Raw genomic sequence first — 24,587 nt, 5'->3', positions numbered from 1 at the left:
GTCAGGAGCTGCGCAGCCCTGCAGAGGAGCGGGGCCGCTCTGCCGGCGACCCGACACCGGCAGCGGGCGGGCGGGCGGGCAGTGCAAGAGGAGCTGCTGCAGAAGCACCAGCGCACAAATGCAAAGAGAGAGGTGTGGAGGTGTGGGGGGCTTTAATTGCATCTACCAGCACTGCTCTCCACATTACCTCCTCTCCCATGCACCAATGCTGTGCTGCAGCAGCTTATTGCCCACGGATGATGATGAAGAGAAACACCCATGTCACCTTACTGACGTCACCCAGCAAGCTAATTGAGGACACTTAAGCTGGGCGGGGAGGGTGGGGGCGTTAGGAAATGTATCGAGGCTTTGCAGCATTTGGTTTGATAAATGTGACACCGTGCACAGCCAAGATGGAAGGAGGAGAGGCACAGCCAGTTCGGGTGAAAGATGTAGTCATAACCACACCCTCGGTATTAGAGAGGGGTGTGGCAAGTGCGAGGGCGTTATTATGTTTTTCTTTTCTTTTTCTTCAGTAGGGATTTTGCACAAAGGAAAAAATGTAGTCTGCATGTCAAGACTGATGAGGATTTGCATATTGAGCGCAAAACGGAGCCAAATAATGCAGAGGAGATGTGCAGTGTGTAATGTGCAGTCTAAGAACCTCAGGCTTTTTAGTAATCCCGGTTTTGCATTAAAAATGTTCTTGCTGGGGGGGGTTCTCCGCAAATACCCATAATTTGGGGTTAGGTTAATATCACACATAGGTGCGATACGCTGTCTTTATTAATTCCCACAACTGTAAACATTAAAACGGTGCTAACAGTTTAGTTTCTGTTGGACTACATTTCCCATGATTCCACACCGGAACTGACAATTCTGCCAGGAAACATGAGGAGGTAAACAAAACTTTCAGTTATCCTTGTTGTATATTACTCATTTCAAACATTTGTGCCACTTGAATCAAACACGTTGGGTTTTAGACCCCGGTCAACGACGCTGTAAGGAAAAAAAATAACAATGTAAATCCGTTACGTACCTTTTACGTCTACCTCAGGATGTTGTCATGGAGATAGCAGCTAAACTCATGTAGCGTTAGCTCATCTGTCAGGCTAGCAGCTTTACAAACTACTTTTACATGTTTATTCAGCACTTCTGTAGATTACTGTTAAGCACGGACCGTCTCCCGTCTCGTGGGAGAGTCTTCCGTTACCTTCGATCTGGATAATGTTAAAAAATCTTTTTTAAAAATAACAGAAATACGTTAGCGTCATCTCCTGCACACCAAAAGCAAGGTGAGGTTGTATTTTGGCTTCCTCTGTAGGTGGGATAGCATTGGGCTTTTTCAGAGCAACCACTCATGTTGTATTCATACAAATGCACCGTGAACAAAAGCACAAATAAAGTATGATTATGTACCTTCTAAATTCAAAAACTGCTAAATATCTAAATAAAAATAAGCAGAATTCTTTGCACTGGAGAAGCATGCCCTACAGAGTTTACTAGTTAACGTGGGCTAATTTACCTGGGGCTGAAATCACGCTGTACAACAGTGCGGGGAAAAAGGTGTGCAACTGCTCCGAGGTCTGTTTTCTGTCGTTTGGTGGGTGTGTCAGGAGGGCTACCCAATGAGGAGTAACCAGGACGGACAGGATTAGGAATGCGTGTGTCACAGAGACAGGTCAGGTTGAGCAGCTTGGAGACATGGCATAGTCTGGACGTGAGCAAAGGAGGGATAGTGGATATAATGGACAAAGGATGATGAAGATGGAGCTTCCTGGCAGGGGGAAAATAAGATGACTGCAGAAAGGATTTATGGATGTAGTGAAGGAGGACATGCAGAGGGCCGACGTGACGGAGGAGGAATAGGATTAATAGATGAGATGGAGGCTGTGGTGAAAGTGTTCAAATAGTCCAAAAACCTACCTTCTGGTTCTTTTCCCATTCACATTACCTTACCCTGAACGTGTGTGCGTGTATTCTTCAGGTAATGTGATAGACATAGAGATGTTCACAAGTAGCAGATTTGTGTTACATCAGGGTCGTTCCGTCTCAAATCATCAGATTTTTAGATCATTTTCTGCTCGACCAGCTCCAATTAATTTGACATATATGTTGAGTTCTGTGAAATTTTAGCTTCAGTATTAAATACCTTCATAGATATTTATTTTTAAAGAGGCCTATCCATCCACTTCTTTTTGCACTTTTGCATTTGAGCGTGAATATCTCAAAAACTAAAGCCTGAAATTTTTTCTGGCCTTTCTTACTTAATACAGGATCTGCTTTATGGTGGATCGAAAATACAGTAAGGAGAGGTAACAGGAGCAGCAGTATGTCAGATCATTTAAATGTGTGCAGGAGATGCAGAAGAGAGTGGAAAAACACAAACACAAACACCATAGTTTCCATTTAAATAAACATGTATAAATCCATGTTCACCGGGTGCAACATCCAAGCTAACGCATATGTAAGTCTATACGTTTAATAGATGTCAAAAGGTCACTGTACAAGTAGACTTTGATGTTTCTTCACATCCAGCTGTTGTCTAAGGAGGTTGTAAAGAGAATGGCTGGACTTCTTTAAGTTTTGTGAAAACGTTTCACCTCTAATACAAGAGGCTTCTTCAAACCGTGGAGAGTCCCAGGTATATGAATCCTAGAGAGGGTTGTCCGTCAAGAGGGTTGTTGACCCACTATTAATCGTGTGCCTCATCACATGAGCCAAGGTGATACCACTGTAAAACTTTGCCTCACCCTATTATGTCACTTATTGAGGTCACCAGACGCAGCATGTGAGTGGGGGTTGAGATGCCTGGGAAGGAATCTCAAGACTACATCGTAAGTTGTGGAACTGAAGTAGACATCTTCCCAAAACGTAAAGAAGTCCAGTCGCTTTCTTTCCAGGCTCCTTAGACTCCCATGACTTAGAGGAATGAGACATACACCCAGGTGTTGTTGAGATTCTGGCATCTAGAGATAAGGCATTTGTGGGAAGTAGGCAGAGCTGTTTGACAAACTGTTGGCTGTAGTGGGTGTTTTAGGCTACCTGGCTAAGGACGCTTAGTTTTGGGTGAAATAGACATTATAAATGATAGACACAGTGAAGTCAACTCAGACGTGCCTTAAACCTTTATTCTGTTTAATGCGCAACAGAACAAAAGACTTCCAGTCCTGTAGAAGTTAAGAGAAAACTGGCTTGTGCTCTCGTTCTCTTTGACCTCAGTGAACACTTTCCTGATGACCTGATGATTGGCTGAGTCACTAGTTTTGATCAATGTTTAATAGAATAATAAGATCTTTTTGTGAATTTTGGTCTTTCTAAGAGTCAGAAAGGATGAATGTCCAGTATGTGTTCGTAATTTAGTGAGGATGCAGTTTTTCCAAACGCGCCCTTAATCCTCACGCGTGGTCTCAAAACACCAAGACGTCGACAGCAAAAACACGCACCTCAAGGCTTCTGAACGAGACTTCACTAACCAATGGGTGATGTCATGTTTGCAACATAAATTGCATGTGGCTGATGCAAGCTATCTCCAGTCTATATTTAAGTCATAATTTTTGCCTGAAACTTCTTGAAGATGTTTTTTTGAGAAAAGAGTCTTATGTGTTATCCAATAATCCAGTACTACATCTTTAAAACAAATTTTATAGAATGAAATCTAATAATGATGCACCAGTGCTCAAATGAGCATCGATGGTAAGGAATATGTGTGCCCATGTTTGTCTCCTAGCTAAAAAATCAAGAAGATGATATGCCAGAGAATTGAACTGGCACTTTTACTCAAAGCAAAACAGTACTTTTTCATTCAAAATTGTAAGATTATTTCTTTAACCTTAAAACAAGTCCCACAGTCCTTCAGTGCTGCAGACAACCCCAGAGTCTGGGACAAGCAGTAGATATGACAGTGTGACCTCCTGCAGGGCATCTACATACATATATCAGTGCATATTGCAAAAACCTACTGCAAGCTTGCGTAATATTCTGTGTTTTGTGAAGATTTATAATTCCAAACTAATTCTGGCACTTGATAAAAGCATTTATAATGTAGGGATAGGCACTCCAAGACAGTATTTACTTTACAATAATTTACCAAGTAAATTGTTTAATGATTTGCTGAAAAAAGCAGGTATTTATTGGTAATAGAGGTAGGGATTTTTCAAAAACACAATGACAAAAAAACATATATGCGTCTGCTGTCGGCCAGATTCTCAATTTAATAAAAAAATACAAATTAGCATCAACAGTCTCTAATGTCCATATAATACAGCCATGTTTATTGAATTCACAAATCTGCAATGGCCTGGTATAATTGCTCATATTAGATCATTTAGATCATTTTTCTAGCAAAAATACCCATTATCGCTAATGTGAGGACTTTCTCTGATTCTCTGTGTTTGTATCTTCCTTCAGTCCTGTGGGGTTTTCATCTCTTAGCAGTTGTAAGTAGAGCAGGGCGATATGACCAAAAATATTTATCACGACATACATTTGAAAATTTGCGATAACGATATAACTGACGATATAATTGACACTAGACAAATTTATATTTATATTATATTATAAGGGGCACTGTCGATTTTCAGAAAAATCAAAGGATCGATTTTAAGTGTGCCGTATTTTCCAAAAAACACGGTAATAACGACGGCCCGCTAGCATGCTCTACCAAAGATAGTGCTTTGTTGTGTGTCTGACGGACGAAAGCCAAACCAGTTCCACACCACTGAAGTTTTTGCATTTTTACAAACCAATTCTGGTTCATCCGTTTCATTTAACAATCCGCTTTCGCCCTCCTCATTCTCTGTCGCCGCCATGCTTTTTCCGCCATGTGTGTATGAAAACAAAGGCACTGCGCATGCGCGTTTTACCCATATTCTATCGCGATATTTCATTTTCTTATCGTTGCCCAACATTATACCGGTATTACTGTCAACAATGGCCCAGCACCAGTTGTAAGCAGGTGATCTGAGGTCATTTTTCACAATGTTGTTAATTTTATTTTGAGAATTCCGGGAAGCTAAAATAAATACAGATGTTATTACTGTTGTTTGCATCAGATGTGGTTTAGTGATTTCAGGCACTTTTTCTAGAAAGCCGTACTAGTTGACACCTCCAACTTGATTCAGTCTTGTGAACTTAGTTGTGGCCTTTTTAGCCAGTTTTAAAAGGTATATCTCTTTTATATCAGCATCCAGTGAGTCTCTGAACTGCTGTGTGTCTGTGTTAAATTTGTCAGAGTGACCCGGCGACCCTGTGAGGATGGCCCGCTGCTGGAAGAGCAGGAGACCGAGGGCCAGCGGCAGCTGCATGGCCTCTTGCTGCAGCAGCTCCACACTGACGTCGACATTGAACGGTCAGAACAGGAGAAAGCATTATACATGATGTCTGCATAACGTTGAGGCACAGTGCAAAATTTAGAGTCCAGTATGGTGAAATATCACATCATGTACACAAACTTCAATGTTTGTCCCTAATGTCATGTAGATTTTCTTTCAGTTCTGCAGTTATTAAGTGAACTGAGGACAAGTAGTAGATATGACACCTCATCTACATCTACCACACTGTGACCTCCTGCAGTGCATTAGCATCTACACAAATGCTGTATAGCAATATATTCTGCAAAAACAGACACTATGCACTCACTGAAAGGTACCCTCCAAAAATTAAAAAAATAAAGATAAATACAATAACAATAACAATAATAATAATAATAATAATAATAAATGCATAAGATAAATATACATATTCAGACTTTCAAACACATGATCAGATATTCATTCCTGCATACACACGTTAGAAGAACAAGAGCCAAAAATAATCTTTCACCCTTTCAAACCTAAGATTCAGTAGACCTGATGAGCTGTGGAAGTCTGTTTCAAAATTTAGGAGATACAACTTGAAAAGTTTGATCACCTCTTGATTTAAATGGCAAGAAGTTTAAATGCAGTAGTTTAGTGCTTTGTATATGTGTTCCCCACTTTTCAACCTTTGCAATGTTGGAATTGCACTCAGTTTCTTTGTATGTGTTAAATGTTACAATGAATTAAAGATATTCTATTCTAAAGTAAGGGTGTGGAACAGCTGAAGGACCCTGATCACCTGTGAACCCTGTCAATATTGACATAAAATCCATAAATTGTCTTTTAATTCAGCTCAGTTTTAAATCTAATACTGATATCATTTATTGGTCAAACTGAAGTCAGATCTGCTTGATATATATTTAGTTTTGGCGAGCTTGTGGTTTACCTCTCGCTGGATAAAATTCGTGTCACACAGTTATAATATATAAACATTAAAGCGAGAGAATCAGACCTGTTTTTGTGTTACTCAGTGGGAGGACAAAGCCATGCCGTTTCAATTGTACTGAACGCTCTGTGCTTTATAAAAGAAAAATCCCACACTCTTCTTACTGTGAGGTGCTTCGAACAAAAGCGTCAGATGCTGTGTCATGTTATCCTCACTGTCCCACAGAGCAGCACAGCCCTCGGGGCTACAGAAACACACACAGTCTTTTCTCTTTCTAAAACATCTGAAGCCGCCATGTGACCTTTAAACCAGAGTCTCAGATAAGGCTACAGCTGCTTTTCCAGAGCTTAGTTTTGATCTCGTTCTGAAATCATTTTTGTCTAACAGATGTGTAGCCAAGAGGCAGTGCTTCGCCCCAGCGGCGCTTTATCGGCCGTTTGGGGAGCAGGCAGCAGGAGTGAAGAGCCTTTCCCAGTTCCAGGCCCTGCAGGATGGGGAGAAGGAACTGGCCAGCCTGCGGGAGCTGGGCCTGAATGACACCGAGATCCAGCTGTGGCAGAGCAGAGATGCACCAGAGACAGCAGAGAAGGTAAAACATCCCCGGAGGACAGAGAGGCGGCTCCAAACAGCAGAGGCTGGGTTTGTTTTGTGGTGTGGAGTGTTTCCACACCACAAAACATGTCGTGAGTCCATTATACAACTGTGTCAAAGACTTTTCGGAAAAAGTGTCCAAAACCTTTTTTTTTTTGGGAAACCTGGGTAAACGAGATAGTAGAGTTTCTCCAACATGATCATGTATTTAAGTTTTCACTGGTTAATGCGTAACTTAAATCTCAGAGACTTTGAGGTTTTTCCTTATGAATTTGTGGGGATCTTTTCACCAATTTCATCTCAGAGTATGCACAATTTTTTTTATTGCATCAATGTAAGAGTTTCTCGAAAGTTTTGAGGGATTATTTTTAGAGAAAAACACTCAAGCAAGGCTAATGCACATGTCCTTTACATGAATGCCTTTCTTCCCACACAGTCCCACGGTGTGTGTGCAGCTCCAGGTGCAAAGGAAGAGCGCCTGCAGGCAATTAAAGACAAAATCGCCGCCCGGATGGAGCTTCTGTCCCGCCCACAACGCTTTGCGTCCAGCCGGCCGCTGTCACGCCGGGAGATGGAGATTGAACAAGCCCTGTTTCATGGGAATGACCGCCTGGGTTTCCTCACAGCGCTCTATCATCGAGGTACAGAGTTGTTGGTGAAAAAGAAGTCACAGGTCAAAACTCAAATATTACACTTTAGAGTCTTGATCGAGAGCATTACAGCAGTTTGAAAGAGTTGCCGGAATAGGGATTGTATGATTTTGACTTTATGGGCCATACATGATACCTTTAACACAGCTTCAGTTCTGTTTTAGAAGTGACTAGTTGTGGTTTCTTTGTGGAACTGATAGTAAGGAAGCTCCAGTGTTGACCTCTCATCTGAGAGGCAACAGCTGCTTTCACTTTGAAAATTATTAAATTATATTTAAAAAGTGAACCCTTCCTTATTTTGAGCCATAAATATACTTTTACAGCAATGAGGTCATTGTTTGTACAAGCTGAAACTTCAGGCGGCTCTAAAGACGTCACTTCAGGCAGTTTTTTCTACTATTAGGTCTATATCATGTAAAAAAAAAAAAAAAAGCGGATATCCCCAATCTAAACATTTGAAGCACGCAAGCCCCGCCCACATGCTGTTCAAGGGGCAGCCATTCAGGAGAAGAAAGTTTGAAGTAACCATCAAAATTAACCGCTACTGACTTACAACTGTGTACTCCTAGCAGAGAAAAATAGATGAGCATTATCAGCCTTGCTGGCTCTGATTCCTGCTCTGCCATATGGGGTCCCACAAGGCTCAATTTTAGGGCCACTGCTTTTTGCACTTCTTCTTTTTGGATTCATTCTTAGAAAGCATGGGATCTATTTTCACTGCTATGCTAATGATACTCAGATCTATGTCCTGTTAAAGTGGAAGGATGGCTTTTCAATTAAAATACATCTTGTAGGTCTTGATGACATGAAGTCTGGATTTTTTGGGGTAAGGAGCTTGGCAAAGATAAAACCTATCCATTCTAGACAGCATTTGGAGACAGTAACCATTTGAGATCTCGACTGGATTACGTTGGACAAAGCCAGTCTTCCCTCTTATGTCTTCGCTTAGTTAAAAAAGCTGCATCGTGCCTTTTGCTTTACATGTAAATAAAGGTACATAGCACCTGTTCTGGCCTCACACCATTGGTTGTCTGTGCTCTTTAGAGTCAGTTTCAGAGTTCTCGTATTTGTCTTTAAATCCTTAAATGGTCTTTTCTGAGCTGCTTTACCTCTACACTCCTGTCCAAGCTCTCAGGTCATATGACCCGTTGCTCCTACATATACAGAAGTCTAAGCAGGAGTTCAGAGGGGACAGTTACCTAAGTTGTCCATTTTGAAACACATTTATCTTCCCCGTCCTTTGACCCAGCATGAGACAATAATTGTACTTGTTTTTACCGTAGTACGGTATGGTATTTCAAAATGTAAAAGAAATCTGCAGTCATCTGTCATAATTGTGTCATGTCAGGAAAGTGTAACCTGTGTTGTTTCCATCACAGATGAAGATAAGAAGGAGAACCAACAGGGGGCGTCATCCTCTGACCCACTGGACTCTATCTATAGAGAAGTTCTCAGGGAGCAGGAGGTGAAACAAGCTTCACAACACAAATCTGAGGGAGAACCGACAGGAGCGCCACACACAGCTGAATCTGACCAATCACAAAACCAACAGACAGACAGAAATCAATCGAGAGACGCTTCTGACAGTCCGTCAGACCTGCAGGCTGGAAACAGTCGCTCATCCGTCCAGACAGACTCAGTTTCAGACACCTCAAATCAGCAGCATGTTGAAAACAAACCAGAGCATCTGCGACTGGCTCCTCCGAGACAGATTAATATAAGCCAGCCAATCAGCAGCTTGTGCGGAACAGCAAAGGTGGGGCCAAGCAGACCACTGACTGTGACGGGGGAGATTGTGACAATTACAGATGAAGAAATCCTAAAGAACCGGGAATCAGAAGAAGGGATCCGGAGCATTCCAAGGTTCCGAAACTACCAGCCGGGGAAACCCTCCAAGGTCTCAGCAGCTACCTTTGTAAACCTCACACTTTCACGATGATCCTGAAAGATCAGTTCCTTTATCTTTAGGGCAGCTGTGGCACCAAATGATTATTTCCACAGTTTCTGCTCTCAGCACTTCCCAGATTGTTGTTTCTATCTAACATAAAGGCATTACATCATCTGAAAGTGTGCACATCCACCTCTGCGTGTGGTGTATTTATTCCCTGTTCCCCATAAGGATAACATTAAAGGCACAGTGAAGCTGTATGTTGGCTGCACAGTAGCGCTGCTAAAATGACACATTAAAATGGAACAAATCATCTCACAGCAATTAACAACCTTTAAGATGTGCAGGTTGAGAGGCACTCACTTGTAAATTGAGCTTGATGATAATTGTTGTATACTGTAATTATAGTTTCCTGCGAGCACATCCAAGCTGCAGCTGGAAACAGAGGGCCACATCCTGGTATCATCAGATATACTTTCAACACGACACAGTGCGACAGTCAAGAGATGGGCGCTACAGAACATGACCAGCTTCACTGTGCTTTCTCTCTCTTTGTGTAGGTCCTGTGTGTGAAGAACCTGAGCCCACAGGCGTCAGTGGCCCAGCTGGTGGCGCTGTTCTCCAGATTTGAGAGGATGGACAGGCCCCCGGTGCTTTACCGGGTGCTGACTGGGAGGATGAAGGGTCAGGCTTTCATCACTCTGCCAGGTGAGAAAGATAAGAGGTGAGAGTCGGGTGGTCTGAGGGCAAAATTATCTGCAATACAGCTAGGTGTGCAGCAGGGGGCGTTCAAGGAGATAGTACTCAATGAACGGGACAGCTAAAGTAATTCTTTACACTAGTTTCTACACAAAAAAAACTACATGTTGTTTCAGTTTTTGCAAGTGTAGCATCGCAAATGAGTCTGCGCCCAAAATGCTGACATTCTGCTAAAGCATGATTGGTCCAGCTGGTTTTTACCAAAAAATCCAATTTGTTGATGGGACCACCTCAATGGCTGAAAGAGGGGCATGTTAAACAGCATGTTAACAAGTATGCTTACAGCCTATGGATGGACTTTCTCCACTCCACTGAAGGGGAATGGGGGTTTTTATGACTCGTCCACCTGGATATTAGAGTTAGGGGCATGGCTGCTTTGTCTGTGAGGCGTTAGAGCGTGTTATTGTTTGTTGGGCCTCCCCTTATGCTTACTAAAGAAACCTCTTTTATTCTCACTATGGATGGCACCTGGCACAAACAGTAACTAGGCGTTCGAGGCGTAGTTAAACCACAACAGAAACCTCCCTGTGTGTAAAAGAGCAGGTGGTTGTGTAGTGGTTGAAGGGGATTGGTATCAGGAGGCTCCTGCTCCAAATTCTCTGCTGCTACTGGTGGCTTCATGCCTGAAATCAAAATGGCGGAAGCCACGAAAGCAGCTCGTGGTGCTATGGCGTGCCTAGGCTTAACAGAAAAGTCTTTTACTACAATCAACATCAATCCATGCACATTCTGTCTAGAAAAAACAAAAACATGATAAATTGATGAAAATTGGCCACAAGAAAACCTTACAGAGATTCAAAACACATACATTACATTTGTTCTGCAGCTCCACGGGGGTCCTTTCATTCCAGACTCTCCCCTCATGAAACCGGAAATCCAGAGAGTGGGAGTTGTTATTTTCCTTATTTAGTTTTTTGGTTCTTTCCTTGGGGTGTTACTTGGCATGTTTCTTTTTCTTTGGCAGATGCTGAAACGGCCCAGAATGCCTTGCAGTTAGTCCACAGATACCGGTTGCTTGGGAAACCTTTGGTGGTCGAATTTGGCCGTGAACGACAGGAAGAGGAGAAACAGAAGGAGAAGGAAGGGCAGGAGGAGAAGAAATAAATAAACAGAAGAAAAATGTTTTTTATGTAAATTAGACTGTTGTGAATGGCTGAAACTAATGTTACAGTGTACTTATTTTTTGTGGATATAAAGTTGGATTCGTTGGCTTATTATTATTATCAGCAGCGCCTGTGTGTCATTTATTTTGATAATTAACATATTTAAATGATCCAGAATCTTAAAGCATCCAGTAACACAAATCTGTTTCTCGGGAAAAGCTTTTTGTTTTTCGAGTCAGCTCAAGCATCTGATTCATGTCACACGAAGAGACTTCACATGAACTTGTTTCATATATAAAAACGCCCTTCATCATTTCACATCATTACTGTATCTACTTTAGAGTTTATCAAATGTTCTCTTTCTAGATTATTTAAAGCAATAATTATTTTATGACTTGTAGCAAGATTTTTTTGAAATGTCTTTTTTTGTTGTGAAACTAACTGAGCAAGCAGTCCTAGTCGATGCACACAATCCACAGTTTTCAGCTTATATACATTTTCTTACAGCTGCTTTATTTTCCACTGCAGTTTAACACGCAGGGCTTCTGTGAAGGTTTCATTAGTGGTTTAGGTGTGAGTTTACTGCTATTCCATATGTGGGCACTAGATGGAGCCATTCGGTCATTAAGGTTAAGAGAAGTTGACTGGATATGAAGTAGCAGCTTTTTGAGAGACTAAAAACTAAAATCAAGGTTGAAAAAAAAACATTTTTTGTTAACTTAAATAAAAGTAAAAGCTAGACTTTAGAAATTATTTTATGAAACTAACAAAAATAAAAGAAATAAGCAGGAAACAATAGTTTTACTCTCTGTCACAGCCAGCATGTGGTATGTTTACTTTGGGGTGCTATATTGGACACTTTTTTGCACTCTTCTGAACATCTAAAAGCATTCCCCTGACAGATAATAAAAAAGGAAACTAATTTAAACTAAACATTTTTTTTGTTCTTGTTCTCATCTTGTTAGTGTGCAGCAGCTCTAAGCTGCACTTCCTTTGCTGTTAAGCCAAAAGTAAGTTTGCAGGCACTCCTATGGAGTAAAACATTTCACTTTTTAAGACCAAATTACTGTAAGTTCTAATAGTTTGAATTCAATGATATTTTAATTTCATATAAGTACAATAAAATATAAACAACAGAAAGTACATTATGTGGAGGGGTACTTCATATTAAACTCCAGTTAACCTGATGATTTATGTCACATTACAAATATAAGATTCACTTTTGGTAGCTGAATGAACCCAATCAATCCTTTTTTTGTTTCTCTTAGTAAACCGACACATTATGATTATGTTCTTTCTCATGCTGTATTGGTCGGTCAGCTGGTATCTTCAGTATATTTATTTGGTTACTGTAGAGCACTGTTGAGTAATTCCTTTTTTTTTTTTTTTTTTTTTGGCCTGTCCCGTTTGGCTCTTTTGCCATCAGAATTGTTGTCTAAAGGCAAAGAAAGATGCCCAACGGATTTACTTTACCAAACTGACCATCCCAGCCTTGCCGTAATGGTCCATTTGATTCACCTTTTATTGTTTATTTTATTTTCACTTACTGAATACGGGACAGACTTGACTGGGGGAAAGAAGGGGAGAAAGAAAGAGGGAAAGAGAAACAGCTGAGAAGAGGGACGGGGGAGAAGGGCAAAAGACAAAAACCAACAGAACGGGCAGAGAAAAAAAAATGCATATATCAATCACCTGGATCACCTGCTGAGAAAGAAAAAAGAAAACAAGCAGAAGAGAACAAGAGTAATAGAATAAACAGCATCACAATGATATATGGGAATATGACAGTAAATACTAAATATTAAACATTATTGTGCAGCACATAAGATCAACAGAACACAGTGTGCTTTGAGGTAGGAGCCAAAAAGGGTGTAGTTTGTGGGTGTGATCACCCGTGTGTACACCTGTGAGCATGGACGCGCTTGTTTTTAAAAGGTTCCTTCATGTAATGATCTGCTAGAGGGTGTGGGGGGGCCACAGCCCCGTCCTCCAGGGCATGAAGCCTGTTGAGTAATTCCTTAGTTCTTGGATCATAAAATGTTCTCTGCGTGAGAGTCAATGAGCTCTCGCAGCAGTTAATTGCTCTCTCAGACCCAGCGTTAGTCCAGGTTCATACTGATAGAACGGTGTATGTATCATCTCCCCTGTGGAAATGTCTACAACCTTTATTCACAGCAGGTGTCTCTGAGTAACAGCAGTAACAGAGACAGACCTCATTCACAAGGTGTTTACATTCCCATAAGAGCTGCATGCACCTCTGTGACACAGGGGTGCTCAGGAGGGTTCAAAGTGTGTTTTGAGTTTGTGTTTGTCTTTCACACAGCCTTGGTGTGCGTGCTCTCTGTCTACTTATCTACGGCGTTCTCTTGCTCAAATATGTTTGGGGTCAGGGGATTGTGGTGTGCAGGATTTTAGGTTAAAACTTGAAATGAACAGAAATCCTCACTGGTGTCCCCCACAGTGTGCATGTCTGTTCAGTATCACTTGCACTGTAATGTAGACTTGCAATAATGTATATAGCTTTAAGAGTCCTTGTACATCTAATAATTTTATGCATAAACAGAAGTTACAAATACGCTGATATATGTTGTGTGTAATTAATATTTTGGATTCATTCTAGTTGACATTAAAGCTGACTTTGGCTAAAAGGGCAGAAAGACTAGTTTGAGGCAACTTTTCACGCCTCAGATCTCAGAGCCTTTATCGCATTTTGGTGGATGCAAACTGACCCAGTGAGCGGTCTCACAATGCAGCTATTAGTCAAACTCAAACTGCTTATTGATCGGACTAAAGTGAGGGTTTTGTTTGTTTAGGTCTGTTTGTGTTGGATTTCTGTTTGCCCTCGGTTCAGGGCTGCAATCTTTTTCCCGTTCAGAAAATGGGAAACAGCAGCCTAAACGCAAACAACACTGGCAGTCTTTAAATATTAACTGCTGCAATTTAAAAGGCCATTCAAGTGTCAGATAGTCTGCTTTATTTCTAATGGTTATGTCACACCTATTTGTCAGCTTCAGAGTAATTATTTAAGAAAAGTTACATCTCTAAATGCTTTCTTTAAAGCAGTTCATGGAAGTCACACTGTTTATTCATCAAACACTGGCACAGGCTGACTCACTGCTGTGGACACCTGATGCATCAGAGCCATTATTGATTAACCTGTGCTTTTCCTTTCGGTCAATACGTTTGCTTCTGTCTACGGTCCCTGCAAAACCACTTTGAAAGCACATCAGATCTCAATGGGGGAAAAAATCATGCTGGATATCTTTACTGGTATGGACTGGGTAGTGTGTTTGGAACAAATGGATGCTATGTGGTTGAGTTTATGTTAGGCGAGCACATGGGTCACTCAGTGACCCCGAGACCATCACTGACCCACCACCAAACCAGTCATGCTGGATTATATTACAGGCAGCATAATGTTCTCCACAGCCTTTCTAAACCCTTTCCCGTGTGTCGCATGTCCTCCCAAGTACAGGTTGCCACAATTTCACATTGCCAGGCACAGGGCCCACTAGAGGATGTTGAGCCCTCAGGCCACCCTCACAAAGTTTCTGATTGTTTGGTCAGACATTCACACCAGTGGCCTGCCAGAGGTCATTTTGTAGCTCTCCTAGAGTAACTACCTGTCTCCCAGAATCTCCTCCATGCTCTTGAGACTGCACTGGGAGACACAGCAAACCTGGCAATGAAGCATATTGGTGTGTCATCCTGGAGGAGTTGGACTGCATGTGCAACATCAGTGACACTGACTCTATCCAAATGCAAATCTAGTGAAAAAATGCAGTCCGTAAACATGAGGAAGGGAAAAAATGTCACCGGCCTCCACCTGTTGTCTCATTGTTGCCCCTCTAGTGCACCTGTTGTTAATTTCATTAACACCAAAGCGGCTGAAACTGATTAACACCCAGTCTGCAACTTAAACGACCAGATTAATATCGCAGAGGTTTAAGACTCGATGGTAAACTCGGATTAAAACGTGTTCCTTTAATATTTTTTTAGCAGCGTATACTAGTTTAACCCGTGCTTTTCATTTAGGTCAGTACATTTGCTTCTGTCTTTAGTATCTGCAAAACCATTCTGAGGGAAAAAGCAGTGTAGGAGGAAAGAAAAGCTCTGCAAAAGGCATGTAGGAAAAGTTTACATTTATTTCCAAATACAAAAGAGTACAATGCAGAAAAGGATGCTTGTGGTCATTTAAAAATGGTGTCATCACAGAGTTTGTCCAGCGAAAAACTCCAACTTCATTGTGTCGTCGTCAATGTACACATAGACTGTATATAAAGGATGAATGCAGCCATCGTGCTGTCACCCATTGGTTTGCAAAGTCCAGTTTTTAAAGCTTTGAGATGATGAATTTCAAAGTGCTGTGAAGACTTCCTAACTTGAAGCGTACACTGATTTATTGCTCTTTTGAATTGTATTCAGTGAGACTCATAAGGTCATCAGTAAAGTCTTTGCTAAGGGAATCATATAGGGGGACTTCTATACAAGCTTAATTTGCCCCTTGTTGGTCGTTACAAAGGATTCAGATTAAAGACGTTAATATCATGATTTTCCCTTTTCAAATTTAACAAATATTCTTTATATTTTGCATGACTGGAAATCTCATTGTGATACACTGATATTAATGTACAAGGCACTTGTAATTCTTTGAAAATGCATTCAAATTTTCAAATAGGATGGAAATTAATACAATTTATAGTTATAGTTTACATTTTGCAGGCACAGTCCAACATCGGTTTCAGGTAATACAGTACTGTGAGAAGTATTCTTTCTGATTTAGATTAGAAACATCCATTTTGGCTGCTATGTAGAAAACTTTTAGTTAGATTTTTGCACATGCAGCAAAAGCTAGGCATCTATGTAGCTAATGAGAACACGTTCACGTAATGAAAACCATTCATAAACTGTTTTTATTGACAATGTCTTCATGTATTTTTCCTACATTTTTGTCTACTTTGTTTATATTTCACAAGGATAGTAAAAGACTGATAATAAAGATAAAAAAGTGACAATTTTCTATCAATGCAAACGTGTGAAAACTATAGACAACAGGTCAAACAAGTACAGAAACACAACTTTAATAGTTCTGCTGTGTAATTTTGTTGAAATTTCACAATTGCTTCTCAAAAAAATCCAGCAAACACTGACAATGTGCATTCATTTAGATACACTATAAGAATACATTTATTAAACTTAAGCTGTGAGGCAATTACAGTTAAAGGTGTAATGGACAGGTGGACCCCTCAGACATATCCTGTGATGTCATATCCTGCTGCAGTGGGCTTCCTAGCTCGTTGGGCTCCATGTGTACCCGACTCTGAACTGCCACTTGCACTACGAATTAGTGTCTGCCCCCTGCTGGGGGTATTGACACCCCCCACCTGCAGGGTGGGGTTGCGGTAGGTCTGTGAGGTTGTTCGTACACCTGTGCTCGATATGGCGCCTCCTACTGGGTACGGATATCCGCCTCCGTGGCGTCTCCCACGGCCGCCTTCCTGCTCTTCACAACATGACACACATAGCATCCCCCCACCCAGCATGGAAATGAGTGCAGAGGCCAGCCCAGTGTATAGGCACTCTCCGAGTTCATACTTCATGCTTTGAGGTACATTTGGAAGGTAGAAGGTCTTAACCACCTCGTGTGTGGTCCACGCCACGGGTACGAGAGCCAGAAAGCCTGCAAAGACAAATAACACCCCACCTGCACCGGCGACACGACTCTTAACCCCACCAGAGCTCTCCAAGCAAAGCGTGCACTGCATTCCCAGAGTTGCCATAGCAATTGCAAGGATAGACAACACTATGGAGATGACCATGAGGGCACGAGCAGCCTGCAGGTCCGAAGGCAAAGCCAGCATTGAGTTGTAGGTCTCACATTGGAAGGCCCCCGTGCTCTGATAGACGCACTCCATCCACAGGCCCCGCATGTTATCCACAGCTGTGACAATATTGGAACCAACGTGTGCAGAAATCTGCCAGTATGGAAGTACTGTGGCCACCAGGGTCCCCAGCATCCCCAGTAAGCCCAGGAAGAAGCCCATCAGCTCCAGAGCTGCTGATGCCATAGCCGTAACTGTGATCACCCAGAAGCAACCAGAAGAGACGAGCTCCTGCAAAACCCACAGAAATATTTTATTAAATACTATAAATAAACAAATACTAAATAATAATTTTGTCATAACTGCAAAAACCCCAAGGCAACCAGTTAAACTAAATTATATAAAATTCTCATTAATTAGCTGAAAAATATTGGTTAAAGAAATGTAATTACAATAGCTGTAATTTGGTCACATTACTATACAAAATATAGTAAATATTTTTGTTATATGTGCTTTTTTTAAATGGAGATTTATTGTCTAAAAACATCAGGTTGTAATATTAAAAAAACAGGCTTTAGTTTTGTTAGCTTGCTAAGTATGCTAATAGAGAAAAGTTGTAAAATACTAGATGATATAACATTCATGATGATTTTACAGAGTAAGATTCATATTTTAGATAATACTTTAAAACGTTATTGCTTTTTTTCTTTAATTTTAGAATTAGTTTTAGCTTTAGCATTGTCAGGTAGCAAGCTAACCAGTTATACTAGCTAATTAAAAGTAGCCTAAATCAAAGAGGGTTTTGTTTTTAGTTCTTCATTTCTCACATTTTGTTAATGTCATTTAGTTCAAGTGTTGTGTGCAGAGTAGCTTGGATTTTCAGTTACAGTTTATTGTAACTTGAATGTTTTAAGTTTAATGCTAACCTTGTAATCACAGGAGAGGAAGCTAAGCAGCATTCAGATGAACATCATTACATTTCATTTCTCATACACTCACCGGCCATGCACACTTATGTACACTTTGTTAGTTCTGGGTTTGATTCAAGGTGCTGGAAACAGTGCTTAGAGATTCTGATCCATGCTAACATTTTAACTTTGTGCTTTTTTACTTTCAGCTGATTGGTTGGCTGCACATCTATGATGCAAATCTTTGATGTGCACCATATCCCAAAAGGTGTTCTAGTGGATTGAGATCTGATGACTGTGGAGGTTCAAGAAGCCAGTTTGGGATCATTCAAGCTTTGTGACCTGGTGCGATATCAAGCTGGAAGCAGCCATTAGTAGACTGTGGTCACGAAGGCATGGACACAGTCAGCGATACTCAGGTAAACTGTGGTGTTTCTGCGCTGCTCTGTTGATACTAAGGGGTATAAAATACGGGGAACAGGGGCACATTTACTTCTATACAGTGCCCTGTCTTCTTTTAACAAGTCTGGACTTTCGGGAGAGGGATGTTGTCACTCTGAGGTATGAAAAGCCTTCACTGATACAGGTGTCATCTGAATGGCAACATGTATTGAACTTTGCATAGAACCAAGCTACCAACTCCAGAGGTAGTAAAGCACGTACCATTTTTCCTGTTTAGTCCAGAGGACATGGCATCCATGTTTTACAAAAAGAACCACAGAACAGATTTACAGTTTGCCTCTGTCCTCCTTTAATGAGCTCTGACTCAAAGAAATCATCGGCCATTCTGGATCATGTTCACATACAGATTTCTTATTCTGTCCTATTTGGTCCAGTTTGTGTTTAGTGAATGACTAAAGGTTCAGTTCAAGTATTATCTGTGTAATCTACCGCTGACACAGTGGCAGGTGACACTGGCTGTTTGAACAATATTCCCACCAGAGAAATCAAAGTAATTTTAGTTCATACAGTTCACACCACTAAAACCAATGCACAGTAACCCACCAAAAAGCAAATCAGCGTTCTTTAAGTGTAAAGAAATTCAAGTATTCATTGAAAATCTTTAAATTTACTGACAAACTTTGCTCTGTTCCCTTATTTGGACAGGGTCACCACAGTGGGTAGCTCCACATGTGAGATTTGACAGATGCCCTTCCCAAAGGCAACTATGTCCTGTAAAAAATAATGTGAAATGGATACTTAAATCCTTAATTGGCATCTAAGCCACATTTATAATAGCTAAATTCTTCATTCACTGTCAAAGTCAATTTTTGTGAGGTGTTACATTGATTCAGTTTTGCAGTCCACACATCCTTCCTCCTGAATAAACAGTGACAACACACACAGCTCACTTCCATGCATTTACCTGAGAGTGCTGCAGGTTATAGAACAGCCAGGCGCTGAACTAGTCGAAGATTTTTTCCTTTGCTGCAGGGTGTGAAGTTGCAGCTGGAGCAGAGGATGAGGAGGTAGAGGATGAAGACAGAGCAGAGCCTGCAGCCTGCACAGATTAGATTCACCACTGGTATTTCTGTTGAACCTGCTCCTGCTTCTCCAGTAGAGAAAATGTTGCCTTTTTCTTGCTGTATCAGACTCTGACTGCTTCCTCAGACCTTGACATAGTCACAGCTGCTGTACTTTTAAAATGCCACTTACTCTGCTGCTGCTTAGATTAGACCGAGGGAGCCAAGAAGGGGAAAAAAATACTTCTTTCAGAAATGAGAGAAGAAGAAATACAGTCCTCTGGACTGCCTGTTGCAGGGTATCCACTTTAAAACAACAACAGAGAAGGATAAGAAACGCCAGTGTTCCTGAACATTGTGTCTCTATCACCGTCTCATCTGTGTCGCGTGTTTGCGTATCTCTGTCCCTCATCCAGACCTTCACCTACTGTCATGTATACACACTGACATCTGTGTGACACACATATCCCGGTTGGTCAGACAGCTTAATCATTCTCTCATCTGTCATTTCTCCAAAACAGACCTTTGGTATGTTGGCGGCAACAGGCTGACCCAAAAACTAAAGGTACTGTGGACCCCTGTGTGTGTGAGAGAGAAACAGTTTCAGGAGTTTCATTAGCTTTTTGTAAGTGAAATTAACGAAACGTGTAATCATCAAGAAAAGCGCCTAAATCAGTCATCCTTTTATGGAACTGGAAAAAACATCCAGCTCACTCTGCAGAAATTTCAAGAAAAAAATGCTTGTGAGCACTTCTTTGCATTTTTAATTAAAATGAGCAATGAAATAAAACACCCTCAGGTGATAAACGTTACAAAAGGACGATGGAAAAAAAGCATATTTTTTATTAATTTTATTTAATTTCATATTTTGCAAGTGTGGGGTTCCCAGCAGAAATCGTTTTAGTTTCATATTAATCTGCTCAATTTACTCAGGGTTGTTTTTTTTTTATGCAGAGACATGTTTTGACCTCTTATATTACAGCTACAGGGCAAATGTCCTTCTCAGGAATTCTAATTTCGACTTCGTTTGCCTAAGTTGGGTTCTCTTTCTACTTTTAACACTTGTTGTTTATGTTTTAGAAATATCATGAAGACTTTCCTCATATTTTTTTGACTGAAAATTTTTTTTTTTACAAAAATGAGACACAAATGATCAGTTTCAAAATTATCTAATGTTTATATATTTAGTCCAGAGGCTTAAAACAATCATAATATGAAAACCTGATCAAGAAAAAAAAACTACTTCCAGTAAGAGGTAAATCAATGATTATATATCCAGTGTGCTACCCAGTGTTACATGCCAACATGTTATAACTGAGCAATAAACAAAGAAGTAATGCTGGTTGCATACAGTCACAAACCTTTTGGCGTTTTATGTTCAGGCAAGGTAGCCAAAAAGTCAACCAACCAGCTTGTCTCATTAAAGCAACTTATTTCTTTACATTTAAAATAGTTTTGCCCAATTTTATATTAGATATTAGCTGAATTTAGTGGTGCTAATGTTTTGAAATATTGTTGTAATTTATGTGATTTTATTATATAATATGATTATATGTTGCCTAAAGCAACAAGAATGTGTTATACCTAGTTAGCTAGCTATAGCTATGATTAGGGGATATGCTAAGCTAGGCTAAGCTAAGCTAAACTAAGCTAAGTTAAGCTAAACTAAGCTAAGATAGCCAAGAGCATATAAGAAATAACTCAACAAGGTCAAATGTACACAAAAGAAAAGAATAAAGATAAAATAGATACAAAAAATTTGAAAAATCTAATATAGGAACTCAACAAGTTGAAATAAAAAAATATTATAAAATGCTATGTTACAAAAAATGCTATGTAAAGTAGTAAGTTTTACACAGAGAAAAAATGATTTATAAATAGAGTAAATTTAATGTAAAACAATTTTGCTAACTAAAGGTAATTTTGTAAATAAATAAATATGTTTTTAGAGGCAACTAATGACTTCCTCCAAGCTGTCATTTTATCTTTAGCTGCCTTTATATTAAATAGGAGGTGTATATATAACACAAAATTTGTAAAGCATGAACATCAGACACAAAACCAGCAAATTTCCCAAATGAATTAATTCTGCAGTTCTGTTTTAAAGTTCATGCCTTATCATCTTATACTTTATTTATGTTTAAATGCAAATTTTAATGAATCAGAAAACATTTTCATGGCATCTCCCACCATCCACACTCAAACCTGCCATACAGTGGCGTAATTTCCAGGGGGGTCAGGGGGGTTATGATCCCCCCAATAATCAGACACAACCAATATAACACCCCCCCAATAAAATTATGAATTATCTTGCATAAATAGGCTGTTGATTTTCTTTGCTCATTTCAGGTATTACCAGCAAAATAGTTGCATGTATAATCATCTGGGAATTTACCCAGATATATTTATTTATTTAGACAGAGATCTCGATCCCCCCAATGTTCAGCACAAAGTTACGCTGATGCTGCCATAATATATTACTTCTGGGTGAGGCTGACACCAGACTTGGCCAGCTTCTGCCTATCATCATTTATCAAATGTTTTCAGGCTTGCCAGTCTGAAGGCTGTTGATGCACAGAGGCAGAAAATTACAAAAGCAAATGATACCTACCATGGTTACCATGGAGGTGGATCTACTGCTGATAGACGAGAGGGATGGTCCTTCCTTGTTGGTCAGTGCCGTGTAAGCTGTTGACACGCACCATAAGAGTGTGCATGAGCAGTCATTACAGTCAGCTGGTTTGTCGAAGTTGAGCCCTCAGTTTCTAATCCTTCCAGTCGGCCCTCACATGGCAGCGGCATCATAATGAGATTAGAGCATAATCCAGTCACTTCCCCTCCAAAGCAGGCTGAGGGGGCAACGTCCACACACTCAGAAACACTGAGCCATTATTACAAAGCACAGAAAGGCATTATCTGGGCACACTGCATATTAATGTGGCAGCTCAGGTCAGCCTGTGACCCTTTGTTATACTCTTGTGACTCTGACTGGTGCATACTTTCTGTGAATTAATGAAAAGAGCCAAAGAATATGAAACTGTTCCTATCACAACTTTATAAATCACTCCATAACAGTATGCAAATGTATGCACAATATGATAGGCCCTCTTTTATTTATTCTGTCTTTAAGAAATAAAATATTCTGCCACTACTGTGCATTTCTGCTCACTTTTATCTACCTGCTACACTCGACAGCACCTACTTAATGAAAAACACTTCTGACTGTCTGGATGATTTAAAATCCTGAATGGATTTCCTTCAACTAAATCATAGCACAGCTGAGGTAACTGTATTTAGTCCCCCTCTACCTCTCTCGATATCTTAAAAGAATGCACTTGGTTAGTGTATTTCTTTCAGCTTAATAACATTTTTAATAAATGTTCTTACTCCTCGTCTATTTGCTGTCATGCTGATGCCTTTTCTATGTTTGGCGGATATCATGATTTGCATTTTTTCATAGTCCTTTGCGGCCTATTCTATTAATATTATTATGTAGATGGCTTGTATACCTCACTGTGCTATATAAATATAATGAACTGACACCACTAATCTGGGAAATGCTTAAGCTTTGACTCGACTATATGAGCAATAGTATGCGGACAGCTACACATCATACCCATAAGTAGCTGCTGAACACGTTATTTGAACTCTCAGTGTTAATCTTCTGTTATAATAACCTAAACAACTCTGGGAAGGTATTTTAGAGCCCGGCTATGGGGATTTGCTCCCATTCTCCTCAGGCACATTAGTGAACCTATTGATGCTGTAATAAGGCTCACAGTTTATCCAAGAAATGTCAGATGGGGTTGAGTGAGTCAGGTCTCAGTGGTTTGAAGTGCTGAAGAACAAATCAAGTCTCGCATCTCAGCAGCACAAGTTTCAGCAGTAAAATTAAGGAAGCCCTTTAGAGCATTATCTCAGTATCTTTGACTCACAGGTTGTTGAAGGGCTTCCCATGATGCAATGAACAATTTCTCTCTTATCTTTCCCCTCAGCCCCCAAACCTGTGGCAGCAGATCGCTAACCCTGTCTGAGTTTGCTTCTGCTGGAGGTTTCTTCCTGTTTGAAGTGAGTTCTTCCTTCCCACAGTCGCCAAGTGCTTGCTCACAGTGTTATGGAGTCTTTTCCTCGTATTGAAAAGCAGTTGCTGACGCCGCTGTTGTTGTGAGCTGGTGCTGTGAGCTGGTGCTGTGTAAATAAACAGCCTATAAAAACATCTGAGAAGAAATTCATCTGAATGAATTTAATTGTTTTTAAAAGGTTTTGTCTTTGCGTGCGGTTTCGTCTCTTATACTGTCTCTGCCTACGATCATATTTCCATCCATCGATCCATCCATGTAAGCCAAGTCAAGTACCTGATAGTGTGTAAGTTCAGATTTAGGTTAAAAATCTTTGAAAGATGCTCAGTTCAGTTGCCTAACATAGGCTGCTATGCCACATGTAGCTTCAGATACATTTTGAAATACACTTTTGACCCTTTTTTCTAATTGCTTACACCAAGTGCACTCTGTGAGATTTTACGTAATTATAACAACAAACAGCATCTCTCTTAATGTTCATTTGGTGTGTATATTGATAAAAGGTCCACATACTAGTATACAAACTTCCTGTTAACCCCAGAAGAGGGCGCCAAACCTTAGGTTAAACTTGCCATGCTTAATACTAACTTAACCAAAGAGAGCCAAATGGCTGGTCTCTGGGAGTTGTAAGATCAAATAAAAAAAATCAAAATATATTTATAAGCACATTTAAAAACAACACGGGTTGTGCTGTACATAGTAGAGATCAAATAGTAAACATACATAGTAATTACTATAAAAGACTAGTCATAATTGAAAGCTAGAGAGTACAAATGAAGGGCCTTTTTTCAGGAAGAAAAGCAGAAAATTCCATCAAAGTTATTTTGAAAAGATATTTTCAAAGCAATACATTTCCTCTTCCTGTATATGAAGGCAGCTGAATTTTAACATTTTATTTGATTAAAACACTTAAGAGGGAATTTCTGAAGCGGAAAACTCTGTTGATGTTGTCTGTGGAAGATGTTACAACTATGACATTGATGAGTAGATGGTGATAACCAACCAATCAGATTCTCAGTTTTAGTTTAGTTTTTAAACGTTTCACCAAGTTGAAAGTGATTATTGCAAAGCACTGCAAGCAGCAGTTGTTGTAATTTGTGTG

General features: G+C 40.2%; 3 protein-coding genes across 8 annotated transcripts in view; 1 reads left to right on the top strand and 2 right to left on the bottom strand.

Annotated features, from left to right (window-relative positions):
* Positions 1–1,529, bottom strand: part of klf8 (Kruppel like factor 8) — an 88,452-nt gene extending 86,923 nt beyond the window's left edge. The window contains exon 1 of one of the 2 annotated variants that reach the window (XM_012919144.4): positions 1,505–1,529. The gene's annotated coding sequence lies outside the window, so the exon portion shown is untranslated. Of the gene's footprint in view, positions 1–1,018; positions 1,235–1,504 lie in introns of those variants that run through there. The other variant, XM_012919145.5, reaches the window with a different exon arrangement.
* Positions 442–11,333, top strand: rbm41 (RNA binding motif protein 41). Of its 2 annotated transcripts, XM_004551146.5 has the most exons (8): positions 442–878; positions 5,213–5,329; positions 6,610–6,811; positions 7,250–7,454; positions 8,843–9,360; positions 9,760–9,810; positions 9,912–10,059; positions 11,075–11,333. In XM_004551146.5, exons 1-8 carry the CDS (start codon positions 871–873, stop codon positions 11,212–11,214), a joined length of 1,389 nt encoding a protein of 462 aa, XP_004551203.1. In that variant the 5' UTR covers positions 442–870; the 3' UTR covers positions 11,215–11,333. The 2 variants fall into 2 exon arrangements, with proteins under 2 accessions (XP_004551203.1, XP_004551204.1); XM_004551147.5 differs by lacking the exon at positions 9,760–9,810 and having other exon boundaries at positions 448–878.
* Positions 11,334–15,338: 4,005 nt separating this feature from the next.
* Positions 15,339–22,409, bottom strand: cldn2 (claudin 2). 4 transcript variants are annotated; one of them, XM_004551153.6, is made up of 3 exons: positions 22,018–22,406; positions 19,310–19,392; positions 15,339–17,326 (listed from the first exon to the last, which is right to left on the bottom strand). In XM_004551153.6, the coding sequence occupies exon 3, from the start codon at positions 17,279–17,281 to the stop codon at positions 16,460–16,462; it is 822 nt and encodes a 273-aa protein (XP_004551210.3). In that variant the 5' UTR covers positions 17,282–17,326; positions 19,310–19,392; positions 22,018–22,406; the 3' UTR covers positions 15,339–16,459. The 4 variants fall into 4 exon arrangements, with proteins under 4 accessions (XP_004551210.3, XP_004551207.3, XP_076745538.1 ...); XM_004551150.6 differs by having other exon boundaries at positions 19,310–19,984; positions 22,018–22,405; XM_076889423.1 differs by having other exon boundaries at positions 19,310–19,444; positions 22,018–22,405.
* Between the last annotated feature and the right edge of the window lie 2,178 nt (positions 22,410–24,587).

This window comes from Maylandia zebra, linkage group LG10 (genome assembly GCF_041146795.1).
Source record: "Maylandia zebra isolate NMK-2024a linkage group LG10, Mzebra_GT3a, whole genome shotgun sequence".
Classification (NCBI taxonomy): Eukaryota; Metazoa; Chordata; class Actinopteri; order Cichliformes; family Cichlidae; genus Maylandia; species Maylandia zebra.
This window is presented reverse-complemented; position numbering and strand designations above follow the sequence as displayed.